This window comes from Scomber scombrus, chromosome 11 (genome assembly GCF_963691925.1).
Source record: "Scomber scombrus chromosome 11, fScoSco1.1, whole genome shotgun sequence".
In the NCBI taxonomy this organism is placed as follows: domain Eukaryota; kingdom Metazoa; phylum Chordata; class Actinopteri; order Scombriformes; family Scombridae; genus Scomber; species Scomber scombrus.
This window is the reverse complement of record NC_084980.1, coordinates 16,989,000-17,002,966: the sequence shown is the minus strand read 5'-3', so window position 1 is coordinate 17,002,966 and position 13,967 is coordinate 16,989,000. Positions and strand designations below refer to the sequence as shown.

At 38.9% G+C, this 13,967-nt stretch overlaps 1 protein-coding gene across 1 annotated transcript; it reads right to left on the bottom strand.

The window, feature by feature from the left end:
- Positions 1-6,983, bottom strand: opn7a (opsin 7, group member a). Its single transcript, XM_062429499.1, has 5 exons — positions 6,896-6,983; positions 4,377-4,539; positions 3,928-4,055; positions 1,808-2,142; positions 1-639 (listed from the first exon to the last, which is right to left on the bottom strand). Exons 1-5 carry the CDS (start codon positions 6,981-6,983, stop codon positions 1-3), a joined length of 1,353 nt encoding a protein of 450 aa, XP_062285483.1.
- Between the last annotated feature and the right edge of the window lie 6,984 nt (positions 6,984-13,967).

Here is a 13,967-nt window from a genome sequence, read left to right as displayed (position 1 = left end):
TCAAGGCCAAGCCACTTTCGCCTGCCCTGGAACCATCTCTAAATTAATATGGAGGTTGTCTATTTCTGAGGTCCCTTTTGCACACATGGTGGCCAGCATAGGCTTCTTATGACACACACTTTGAAGCTTTTGCTTATTTGTTTTGGTAACTTGAACATCTTGATCCTTGGACGAACCTACATTGGTGACAGGGTTAGAGACGCCACACATTTGAGGGTAGTGTCTATAACATTCAAAGGCATCCTTGCACTTCTCACAGCTATGATCCTTTAATGCCACCATAGGAGGTTGAGCAGAGGAGTTGGATGAAGGGAATTGGTTTGTCTGTCTGTGGATTGCGCAAAGTCTCACCCTGATCTTTGGCTTAAAGCAGCACTTTACCGGGCCCTGGGAACAGATGCAGCCCTTCAGACAGGCGTGGCATAGCGTACCCAGGTCACTGCGCATTACCCTGCGGAAGTTCGGCCTTAGCATTAGGTAGATAATTGGGTTGTAGATGGTGGAGGACTTGGCAAACATGGCCGGCATGGCGAATGCCAGAGGAGGGATGTTCTCAATGCGTCCAAAGGCAGCCCACATGGACACGACAGCGTATGGACTCCATGCCGCAAAGAAACCAATGCAGACAGCCACACTTAGCTTGAAGGCAAAAGAGCACAGAAGAGGAATTTGTAATTGATAGAGTCTTAAAAATTCACACTTTTCAATAAATTACAAGTTTTTGGTGCTTTGGAGTCTGCTGTAATTTTATATTTCTCATGAAAAGATAAACACTACCAATAATTGGCCTGTCTGTGGCCCCATTTGTTTCTATTTTTAAAAAGTCTTTAAAAACAGATCATGAATACAGTGGAGCTCTATGGCACAAAACAAGCTATATTAGGTTTTGGCTACACATACAATACTTTCTAATAGGATCAATTAATTAATATGGTCTTCTAATAGGATTTGGTGACAAAAAATACTGAATATCGTCATAATTATCCTTTATGTGACAGAATTCAAACTGATGTAATGGTGTGAATGTGTGCATCTATCTTAACATCTTTGTAGACCAATATCATTCAGATGCCACATGGGCAAAAAGGCGTTTTGGTGAGACTTTTTTTTCCTGAGGTATTCTTATGAAGATGGATATAAGATGATGACAATTTATCAGCAGAGGCAGCGGTAGCTTCTCATCCATTACAGTACAACCCTAGCCAATTCCTGCTAATGAGAAGCTGCATCACTGGAGGATCTATTGAGGTCACTGCCAATTTCTTTAACAAATTGGAGAGTGGAAAAACTCTCCAGGGGGATTCTTCACTCTAAGGTGGCAATTTGAAATTTTACCCCTGAATCCCACACCACCATCACCACCACATGCATTATCTGTATATCCATATTATTTAATGAAGTCTCAGGTGTAGCATTAATTTTGTCTCTGTGTGTACATCCTGTATATAAAGAGTGCAAGTGGATTGTTAATACACTCGTGGTATGATTATATGGAGACACAGTAATGATGAGGGCAATAAGTATGTAGAGGTGAAAAGAGACTCAATGAAATTGCTAAAGCACTAAAGCAAAGCTCACAAACGTCCTTCTTAACTGTTGTTTCCAGTTGTACTTAAAATATTGTTCTTGGAGCTTGTTATTTCAAAGTCAGTGTTTCGTGACCCTAAGTATGAGCCCAATTGTATCTAATATCTCTCTTTTTTGAATATCTTAGCAAAAACTATTAATCTTATATTCCTGGAATATTGAATTAAATTCATCATAGCATGATGGAAGTAACGTGCTGTTTTAATGCATTTCCTCTCACCTTGACAATTATTGTCTGGATGCTGCTCATTTGTGTCTGTCTTGATGCATGCTGCTCCATAGTCTTGCGGGATGCATGCACTGTGACCAGAATTCCTGTATAGGATGCTACGATAACACAGCATGGAAGGATGTAGCAGAAGATGAATAGTGCCACAGTGTAGGAACGCGCTGTGGTGTGCTGATTGGACAGGCGCCAGTCAATGCAACAGGCGGTGCCATAAGGCTCCGGCCCGTATTCCCCCCAGTGGGCCAGTGGGGAGCAGGCAAACAAGAGGGCATAGATCCATGCACAGGCAATGAGCAGACGGCCATGAATAGAGTTAAACCTGTTTCCTGTAAAAATGGATGAAGCTAATATGTCATTATCGATGCAGTTCCTTACTGAAAGATTCTGTGCAAAATTATTATATTTTTGATTTGCTGACCAATTTTAATAATACAATAAATTAAATGATGGAAGTCTTTAGGTTACTCAAATAACCTTAGTTCTCACTGTCACAAGTGTCTCACTGTGAGCATGTTCCCCAACACATATTCTCAGAAGCACTTACTCCATTATGCAATGAGTGGCTGGCTGCTACCATCCGCCAAGGCAGAATGAAGGGTTGAATGATTCTCCTGAGTTCTCCCTTCTCCCTCAGGGACACCACCACTGGATAACAAATACACTGGTCTTAGTCACACAGAAGAGATGTATTGGTGTACGAGCTTGAATAACTGAAGGAAGCACTCCCCTTGTTGATGGCCTTCATGGCCACATTATCCAACCTTACCAGTGCATGATGTCACTCAAGTCATGAAAGAAAGGGTTTCAGTATTGGTTTGTTGGAGACCCCATTCAGTCTTCAGTGTTTACTACAAGTGTTAACAGTTCACACTACCGAAGGTTATACGCTTTCTTAGTTGACCTATAATGATTGGTGTCACATAGAAGTGTGTTTGTGGTCAAATTGCATACAATTCCAGATGGAGGTGGGTTGTTACCAGTGGCTTCATGGGCAGCAAGCATGCCATACATGTATATACCTTAATACTCCAGGAAAGATGGTCTTTGAATAGGTGTCTTGCAGGAATATGGATTCTTCCTTTAACCGCATTTCCAGCTTTGGGCCATTTTTCCTCAGGGACGAAGTTGGTGAGAATCTGGTCATTTTTCAAGATACTGACCTGATGCATCAGCCCACAAAGAAGGCTCTTTGTTGTAAAGTGGAAATGGAAGTCTCCAGGGTTTTCAAATACAGTCTAATCATGTTCTAACCACAGGCATGTGGAGCATGCCTGGTGTGTTTTTGCTCAGAGTTTTGTTCCTGTAGATACTAAGACTAGTACCAGGATCTCTTTTTTTCATGGTGAGAGACAGCTTAGCAGTTGTATTTATAAACTGTTAGGATGCTAACGGAACCGAGGACAAGTATACGTGTAGGCTGATAATTGTGATGCCTTATGATTCTCTCTGCCAGGTAAAGCCTCACATAGTTAGCCAGCAGCATTATGTGAGTGATAAGGCTTCTGAGGATAACAGAAGTGATTGAATGGCGAGTAACAGCACAATAATATATGCATATATCCTGGCTATTAGCCAATTACAATGAAATCAGTGCCTCTGTAAATATGCAAGGGGTAATATACCACTGTGAGACATATGCTAATAATGCAGTCAAAGAGAACATGTTTTGTTCACATTTCAAAGTCAGACTTTTGATTGATTAAGTAACTTAAGTTTTTTCTTTCCATTAGTTTTTTTAAGTAATTGTGTTTAAAGGCACCTTTAACCTGTTCAGCTGAAGGAAGAGTTCAGCCAACTAGTAGTTAATTTCTTCTGACTTAACTAAGGGAGCAAGTCATGAGAAGATAGTGATGCTGCCTGGGAAAACACTATTTCCTACGGTCAAATAGAAGGCCCTGTTGCACTGCATTAACCAACATCACAAGTAATGCTTATTGAGTGTAGCTTTTGGACTTGTCAGTCATCAAAGAAAGGCTAATGTGCAGTGCTTCACAGGGGGGATTATCATTACGTTTCCTCCCACAGATAAATCAACAATCAGCCACTTAGGGATGTGTTGGCTAATCCTGTGTCATGTCATTGGGCAAAAATAGCTACTTTTGAGGACTTACCATAGAGTGGATAACATACTTTCACAAAGCACACCATGCTTAGCAGGGTTAGAGTGGTCAGACTGCAGATGCCAAACAACATGCCACAAAAAGCGTATATGGAGCACACTGTTTTCCCATATAGCCACCTGCGTAGGAGGCCAAAGGGGTGAGAGAAAGAGAAATAGAGTGCAATGTAAGACAGAGGAAAAGGAAGATCAATGAGGGAGAAGGTGAGAAAGGGAAAAGAGAAGAAGAGCATGAGCATGACACTCCATATTTCTGAACTCACAGGCAGTCGTACCGCTAACCAATCATATAGTCAAATGAACCATGAAATATGAAGGGAGTCTGATATAAAAGCAATACCTATAAACAATATTCTCTATAGCTCATGTGCTTCACATCAAAGTATTCCATTCTCTGGTGGTGGCAACAATCACTTTGTCTGCATTTCTCTGCATTCATACCTGTGGTAGAAGCTTGAAGTTATCGCCATAGGGTAGAGGGACAGCGTCAGGCCCAAGTCACTAACAGCTAGGTTGATGATGAAGTACTCTGCAGGCTTGAGGAGATGCTTTTTCTTGTAGGAGACATACAGCAACATGCTATTGCCAAACAGTGAGCATACTCCTGCAGGAAAAACAGAACAACCTGGCTGTGAGTGTGTCCTCATTGTGAGCCACAAAAAAACTGAGGGGCAAGTGTCAGAAAATGGTTCATTTTTCTCAGCCACAATATCTACATAATCAGGCTGCCCAGGTATTCCTATAAGTGTAAATATCTGTTATATATCTGTTTTTCTGGTAGACTTCAAACAAGCTACAAAGCAGCAGGAGTACTGCAGTTTGGTTTACAATTTGTCTTGGTTTTTAGTTTTATGTAGTAGATTTGGCTGTAAATAGACAATAGTTTCAGTCTAATGATATATCTAAGGGCCGAGTTGACATACTGAATCAACATTCTGCAGAAAAAATAGCAGCTTAGTCAATCTGGTAGCATGAATGCATTCGACATTCCGCTCCTGAAGGCATGGATGTAAAATCAATTCATCCACAGGTTCATGTTAACACCTGTTTCTATGCTCCACACTTTCTCACTTAATATGAGGAATTCGTCATACATCATAGCGCTGGAATCAGAGTGATTCATACAAGGCCTACACATCAGGAGCTTATGAAAAAAAATCTTATTCAAGTAAAGGTAAGGATCTCTTTCAAGAATAGGTGTTTTCTAACAGCTTTTGAAACCCCTGTAGTGAATTTGGACAAAGTTTTCAATTATTTATTACTTTAAACTGCCAAATTGCTTTGAAGGTTTACCTTATCTTTAAAGGTGTCAGTTGCATACTGGGTTGTGCATTTGCATTCATTTTGAAATGTCTGAAATGATGAGAGGCTAATCTATTAATACATATACCACATGTACATAGTTATGTATCTTTTCATAGTAATAGAAGTCTTTAAATGTCCTAGATGGTGTTAGTGTCCCGCAGGGGCGGAAAAGTGGATGGTGAAATGTTTGACAATTGCATAATAATAAAAAAATACACTAAATACTTTTTGAATTATTTAGTATGTATTCAACCAGAAATGCTCAGTTTGAACTAACAGTGTCATCCCAAGTGACCCTACTAGTTTGTTCAGAGGTAACACAGAAACAGTTTAGTTAAACTTTCTAAAGTTTGAAGGGGCCGTAATTTGCACATTTCCAGGTCCATATTTTTATTTTGACATTTTACGATTATATATTTGCATGATTTACAGTTTAGAAACCTATACTGCCTCTTTATGTAACCCCTTAGTTCAGCCTTTGTCTGAAACAGGATGTTTTAGCTCCTGTCTCTTTGCCCCCCCCCTCCCAATTAGTCCACTCTGTTCTGACCAGCATCTGATAGGTTCCAGAGGCTATATAAACGGTAGTAATAAAATGTAACTTCTTTTTGTTCTTCTTTACTTGAAATGGCAACTTCTCACAATAAATAAATAAATGGAACATTCTTCACAATAAAGACTACTGAACCAACCATCATTTGATCTGTTATCAGTTTGATAGGGATGTAGCAGTAACTTTTCAAATATAATATTCAGTGCAGGCTGAAATCTGGGCTTTTGAGTTTCAGGGAGCATTTTTACATATGCTCACCTCAAGTTTTGACAAAGACATAAACATCCAACATTATAATAGTATGTAATTGACAGAAAATCACAAAAAGCATGTTATTTCCCCTTTTACAGACATGTACAGAACAACAGCAGCACACTGATATTGACATACAACTGCATCATGTTGAACACCCACTTAAAGCCACATCCTTAGTAAAAGTGTACTCCCGCCAAAAACAATGGGAAAATCTAAAAATAATCTACTTTAAATATAAAATTACAAATTTAAAAATAAATAATCTCATAATACAAGTGTGCCTTTTTAGTTTCAGTTTCACTAGGTGTTCAATATGACTGCATTTAGCCTAATGTAAGAATTCTCTAGTAATGTTGCCAAGATCAAAGACTGAGATGAAAGTTAACTTGGGCATTTTTCAGTGCATGGCCCTGCCATGGAATTCATTATCAGAAAGCCCTTATGTTGTCATGTCAGAGGCACAGATAATACATGAGCAGCTGCAGCACCGGCTGTCTCACTGGGTCTGTATCACAAATGTACATTAATCTGTGCCTGTCTCGGTGCAAAAATGGACTTACACATACAAATATATAGATTATGCATATATATGGTAAATATAGACAGATGCTATAGGTATTTTGTTTAGGTGGAAGTGGAATGTATATAATTTAGTAACACAATCAGAGAGACAAAAGTAAACAGGCGTGCAAGGCTGCACAGTGTGCTGTATTGCTTCATGCTGCTACTCATTTCAGCTCGAGCAGAACTTGTAGAAAACTCATTGACAGTGTTATTAACTCTTTATTGGTCTGTTAATAGATACAAATGGGATAAAATGGTCTGAATTGCAGTAGACTTTACTCACCAAAAACAGAGTAGACCACAGCCACTGTTATATCCAATGGCACAGGAATGTTTGAATGGAACACAATGTCTTCATCTAACAGCCCCATCTGAAAACAGATCCAAGTGTTTAATGAGCAATGTTAGGCATTTGTGTGAGTGATAATATATTAGCTTTTAATCTGTGTATTTAAAACCAAACATGTAGGATTTGAACATTTCAGATTTGGGTTAATAAAAAAAAAACCAAATTGTGGCAGACAACAATGAGTGCCACTGTACTGTAAAGGTTGCTGGCTGTAAGAGGGTAGTCATGTAATTGAATGTACTTTGTTTGATTGCATTAACCTTTTCCATATCCCCAAACTAAAATGTGATGTACAAAAGACATCGACTTATTACATTAACCTGCCTTTAGACATGTGTTGACATAATCAAGATTTGGTTTTCACATGTTTTCATTCTGCTTCAGCAGCTAAAGACAGGTAGTGACTGAGAGCCATGGATCACTAGATGACATGAGGGGTCAATAAACAGTGGTTTAATAATAGGTGACAGAGAAATGCACCTCAAATGCATCCTAATGTGCTATTCCTGTGGATAGACGGTCACTGAAATAATTACTGGAGCCAAATCTAACTTGCACTATGAAAAAGTCCAGTATTCCCACATTCATGATACATAATGCATTCATTAAATGCATCATTCTGTTAAACACAACTTAAACTTCCCTAACATATGTCTACACATTGTGATGTAGTTCAATGTGTGTGTGTGTGTGTGTGTGTGTGTGTGTGTGTGTGTGTGTGTGTGTGTGTGTGTGTGTGTGTGTGCGTGCGTGTGCGTGCGTGTGTGTGTGTGTGTGTGTGTGTGTGTGTGTGTGTGTGTGTGTGTGTGTGTGTGTGTGTGTATGTATGTATGTATGTATGTATGTACAACTTTGACAGACACTTCAAGTCTTTTGTTTCCTCATTTTAAAATAGATGGGATAAAGTAAAAGGATTCAGTGGAACCGAGCACAATGTATGCTCACCCCTCTTCTGAAGCCTCTACATTATCTGTCCTAATCCTGTTCAGCTATTGGCTGCAGAGCTACACATCCTGTATGCAGGTCTTGTCAGAAAGGAAACCATTCATGGTTGCATGTGACAATGTGAGAAAAAGAGTGATACTGGAACAGAGCAGCAGGGGTTCGGGGGAAATTGGAATATTTGTGTCCACCTACAACAAAAAGCACTTCTGACTTCAACTATCTGTAGAATAATCAGTACTGTAAGTGTGGCTACAGCCAAACAGTCTATTTCTGTAAAATCTATCTCAGATTTTACAGAAATAGCACAAAGTATGAGCATTTCACAATTATTTTTTTTCTTATTTCGTAGGCGAAAAATAACAATAAAAGTTGATATAGCTGTGGTGGCTATGGGGCCCTAGTTTATTTCAAAATGCATGCAGCACTGTAGGTTTGTAAGTGTGAAGACTTATACTAAATATTTGATCCACGTCGCACGTTCCAGAGCATAATCTTAAGAGTCCTCAAACTGGCCGCTCAGTTGTAATTTTAGGTAATCCTTTGAAAGAAAAAAACACGACTCACTATGTGCGTAAAACAGGAAAACTCACGCACTGTTACGCACGCTTTATACTTCCAAGGAAACGAAGGCATATGGTAGGCTACACATCATTGTTTTGGAATAAAACATAATAACAATAACACGAACACGCGTAGAAAGCTAAAGACAGGCGACTACTTTGCGTCTGTTCTACATCATACAGCTTTGTTCTGTGAGGGGCAGTAGGACACGGGTCAGATCAGACAGACGTGCGTCTCATAGCCTGCTTCCACAAAAAACCGACACCATCCGATATCAAAAACACCTCTCATGCTTCACCTCAGCATAAAAGATGAAGCATAAGAGGTGTGGTGCGATGTGTAGCTAATACATTCCACTGTCAGATTCTTAAGTTATCACTAGAAAGTGAATTTAAAAGGATCGTGATTTTGCTCAAATAATTCGCGGTCGAATACATTAAGCAAGCATAACTGTACAAACATTATTGATGTAAGCAAACCCTTTACAGTATGACGAAACATTAATAATTAGATTCAGTGTTAATCCAATGAGCTGTCAATCATTTTAGGAGCAGATTCCAGTCGTACGTTTTGTGCCATGCATTGTGCTTTTAACAAGTATCCAAAACTCTCCTCTTTTAATGTCTTATCATGCACGAGTTGTCAGACATTTAAAGGAAAACACAAAACAAAAACAAAGCAGTGACCACTAGGTCTACATGATCCAGCTGTGCGTATCTGGGCAAATCCTCGTCGCGTGATCAGCATCCAATAACATCATATTGTACAAATAGCTTATCAGTCAGCATTTGCTTTTACAGCCTCTTTAAACTTATAGCCATGTACTGTATGGTAGTTTCTGTCCCAATTAGCTGCCTGTACTGCTGTGTATGCAGATTTTGTGCCACATATTTCACTCCATTGTCACCCCTGATTCAATATAACTTACAGTAAATTACATACAGAACAACGTGGTCTTATACATTTTAACAAATGAAAAATAAAATGTCCTTACCTCGGCCAATAAATACTGAATAACTTCGGGAACCCGCGTCCCCTGATGTTATGCTTGATCCAATTAAGGTAAGAGTAAGTTTCCCAAATTACTTGTCAACCTGTCCAGCACTGTCAATTGGTCGCACTAAAAGAAGTCTGACAAATGTGCGCTCCCCTCACAGGAGCGGTCAGAGGGGCAGCGGCTTCAAGGCACCAGAGAGCGCATCACACTCCTGTATGTGAGTGTAAGAAGAAGCAGGAGGCTTCTCCACTGTGCTCGAGCTCTGATCAATTAATGACGTCAGTTACAAATGACTTCACACGCTCTCATACGCTCATGTGTAGGTTTTAATATTTGTGTTGAGTGTTTGAATATGTAGTGGCTCAAACACCATGTTTAAGACTTCATGGCTTCGTACCTACAAGTTTTGTTTATTTTTTTATTTATTTTATTTCTTTACTCTTAAAAAGGCGTTTGTGTTATATAATTGATTGATCCTGGAGTGTGAGTGCTGCAGGTGCAGTATTGATTAACATACATAATGATACCTATAAAAATAATAAGCTTCTTTGTCTTTAAACTGTCTGCAGGTGTCACTTGGATACTACCACAGTTTTGAATATCTTGCCAGTCTACAGTATGACATGTCAGTCCTGCTTCTGATAATGTATCGACCACCTAAATACAACTCTGAAATCTGGAGTGATTTTGCAGCTCTGCTGTCAAATATCTGTATTGACTAGACCAAATTATTTCTGGTAATATCAACATTCACACTAATAATTCCACAGCATCTACCGCAGTCTGTTTTAATAATTGCAATCGTTTGACTTTACCCAATATGTTATGGCACCAACTCATGTACACATACTTGACCTTGTCATTTCTGATGTCAGAGTAAGGTGATGATGTTGCACTGTTGGACTATTACTGTGTTTTCTTCAGTGTACTCGTAGCTGCTGATCGGGCTATCATCAGTAGGCATGTGAAGAAATGATACTTCTGGGAAACATCACTGCAAATCTTTTCAAACACACTCCCTTAACCCAAAGTCCTCCTTGTTGCCTTCATCTGAGAGCAGAAGTTGTGATGGCCTAGCCGTTCGCCTTAATTCCCTAGATCTTAGTGGTGCAGTATTGATACTGCAACACTAAGATCTAAAAAAATCTCTAACAAGTGTTGAGCCCTGCAGAGAAATGCTGAGATCATAAAGCAGCTCAAAAAAGACTGCCAAAAAGCTGAGAGGAGGTGGAGAACGTCAACACTGCACATTGACCGGGACATTTTCAAAAACACCCTCCAGAAAAACAAAAGAAGCTTGAAACAGGCCATGGATCATCCTGCTGGAAAGGCTGAGAGGCTGGGTCTGTCTGGCATGGTTTAAATCCTACTTGCATAAACATTCATTGTCACACTTGGAGACTTCAACTGCAACAAATACAAACTAGTGTGTGGGGTCCTCCAGGGCTCCATCCTGGGTCCTCTTCTTTTCAACCTTTATATGCCTCCTCTTGGCTACATTATCAGCAAACATAACATTCGCTATCATAATTATTAATTATCACTATCTTCTCATGACTTGCTCCCTTAGTTAAGTCAGAAGAAATTAACTACTAGGTGGCTGAACTCTTCCTTCAGCTGAACAGGGAGATCTTGGTCTGTGGGCTTTTTCCAACTTAGAAACATTTCCAAAATGAGTTGCTCTCTTTCCCGCTCCGACACAGAGAAACTTGTGCATGCTTTTGTAATGATCAGGCGGGACTATTGCAATTCTCTGTTTATGGGCCTTCCAAACAAAACAATCCATAGCTTACTACTTATCCAGAACACAGCCACACAAGCTCTAACCCAAACAAAAACATCAGACCACATACTGTAATTCCAGTCCTCCATAAACCTTCACTCTCTACCTGGCTAACATTATTTTCTTGGTTTACAAAGCACTTCAGGGTCTGGCTCCACAAAACATATCAAATATGCTGTTAGTATACCATCCCACCAGATCTCTCAGGTCACAAGGTGGAAATCCCCTCCATGTGTCTAGAGCATTTTCAAAATCTGCTGAGATAGCATTCAGCATTATGCACTTGAAGATTGGACCAGTTGGGAATGTAGTTTTTTCCACTCAGTTTGACAACACTACAATATATATTCTGTACACTATATCTGCTTCTTCCAGCACACAATTTTTCTAGTTTTGGCTCTGAACTTTGATACAGTGGAATTAAATGTAACAGTGACTGAGGTTTAAGTGCCGACTGTCAGCTTTAAGGGTGGTGTTCACACCCACATTGTTCACATCAAGTGTAACATTTAAAACATTTCCATTCTTAGTTTCTCAACTTAAATAGCTGGAGCATGATAATATGGCTACATTGAAACCGGGTATGGAAACTATTAAATTAAAGCCGAAGTCAGCACCTAAATCTCATATACAACAAAAATGTGTGAATTTCCAAATATCTGTATGCAAACACTGTACATTTTACATTTAATTTTTCAATTTTTATGGCTTTTTTTCTTGTAATTTTCTGATCATTTCCACAAAAAAAATACTGTTTTTTTTAACCTTTGGACGCCTTACAGTTTTTGCTCTGACTTTGAGTTACCTTACTCCACACACATGTGTTTGTAATAATGGACTTGGCCAAAGGGCCCATGGTGCTGAAGTGGTTAAATTTGAATCTTTATTGTTTCAGTAGTGTGGTTCTCTACTGGATACATGTTCAGGACTGCAAATATCAGCCTCGTAAACATCGCTTTCAACATAATAAGTTGTCCATTGTGTCAGCAGTGATGTGCTACTTTTAATTAAAACTCCACACAACCGTAAAGGAAATCAATGACAGTGAGTCAAAGGCACATATGGCAGCACTTGAAAATTAATTTTGAATTTGTCTCAGAAATGGAGGAAGTGAAACCAGCCAGTTTGTCACACCTTGAAAGTGGGGTTGAATTATCTTCAAAAGAATTACACACACAGTGAAAATATTGCCTTGCATGCCACTTGCTCTCCCTCTTTTTTACATGTGTGAATTCTTACACACACACACACACACACACACACACACACACACACACACACACACACACACACACACACACACACACACACACACACACACACACACACACACACACACACACACACACACACACACACACACAGCAACACACAGATAGAGGCTAAAACAGATTAAGCCAAAGCTCGAGATGAAAGCCGCATTCGAGGTGTAATGGTGTTGTCAAAGAAATAATTGTGATGGCCACAGAGGGTAAAAAGAAATGAATGTCCACGATAAGATAAAATACAACATGAACATCAAAGTGGTCTGGTGGGAATGAGCATTTAATGTAAACTTTGCCTCACGAGGAAAAGCTGCAGCTCATGACGACAGAGGGTGGGCAAAATATTAATTATGCTTTTTACTAAAACTTAAATCTTTTTATTGGTTATTAATAGTGGTTATGTACATACAGCGGCCTCTTGTGTGGGTTCATTTATTATATGTTACAGTTGCAAGGGACATTTTATTAGCAATGTAGAACAACTCACCACAGAATTACAGTTATTTAGATATGTGTGTCATTTCATATGTATGCATTTCTGATGGTAGAACAAAGGGAATTCTTTTGCTTTTTCTATTTTTATTATTATTATTATTATTATTATTATTATTATTATTATTATTATTATTATTATTATTATTATTATTATTATTATTATTATTATTATTATTATTAATGAGTGAAAATCATGAAACTTATATCACAATATCTGAAAATGATGTGCATGTGCTTCACAAGAAATATGAGACCAGTTGACCAGTTGGTGGTGCTGTAATTATGGCCCAAAAATGACTGGAATTCTGGAAAGGCCATGCCACTCACACAATAGGCTGATTGACTTGAAATTTCACATGCAATTCCAGCTCAGGGTGCTCCACAGAAAAGCCTCTTGGACTATATAAGTCCACCATGAATTATTTTTGCCTATTTGCATAGACCAAAACAGAGTAAATTGAACAGCACTTTTTGGATTTTGACAATATCAACACCAAAGTGTGTATACAACATTGCAGGATAACTCATTAATCAATCGTCATAGATCTTTGTATATAACTTAAGTCTGTCACCTGGAATAGGTGTATCAAAGAATTTTGAGCCTGACCACAAATGTCACAAAAGTGTATCTGAAAACCCAGTGGACAGAGTTTCTCTAAAATTGTTGTGCATGCTCTGGGGGTTGACCAATATCAGAAAGTGGGCATGGCCGATAACTTATTTGCTCATAACACAGGATGCCTTTGAGCAATCCTGATTTGCTGCTCTTGGCTATGTTTAGGATTGAGTCTATATTAATAAAGCTGTTCCTGCTGTGTATAATGCCTTGTATTAGTGATAGAGTCCATGTTAAGTCTTCCCAGAAGACATCATTCAAATCACTAGACATGCTTTGCATTCATATCTGCAATTCCTCAGGTGTTTTGACTTTTCATGCACATCTTTTTCTTGCATACAGTC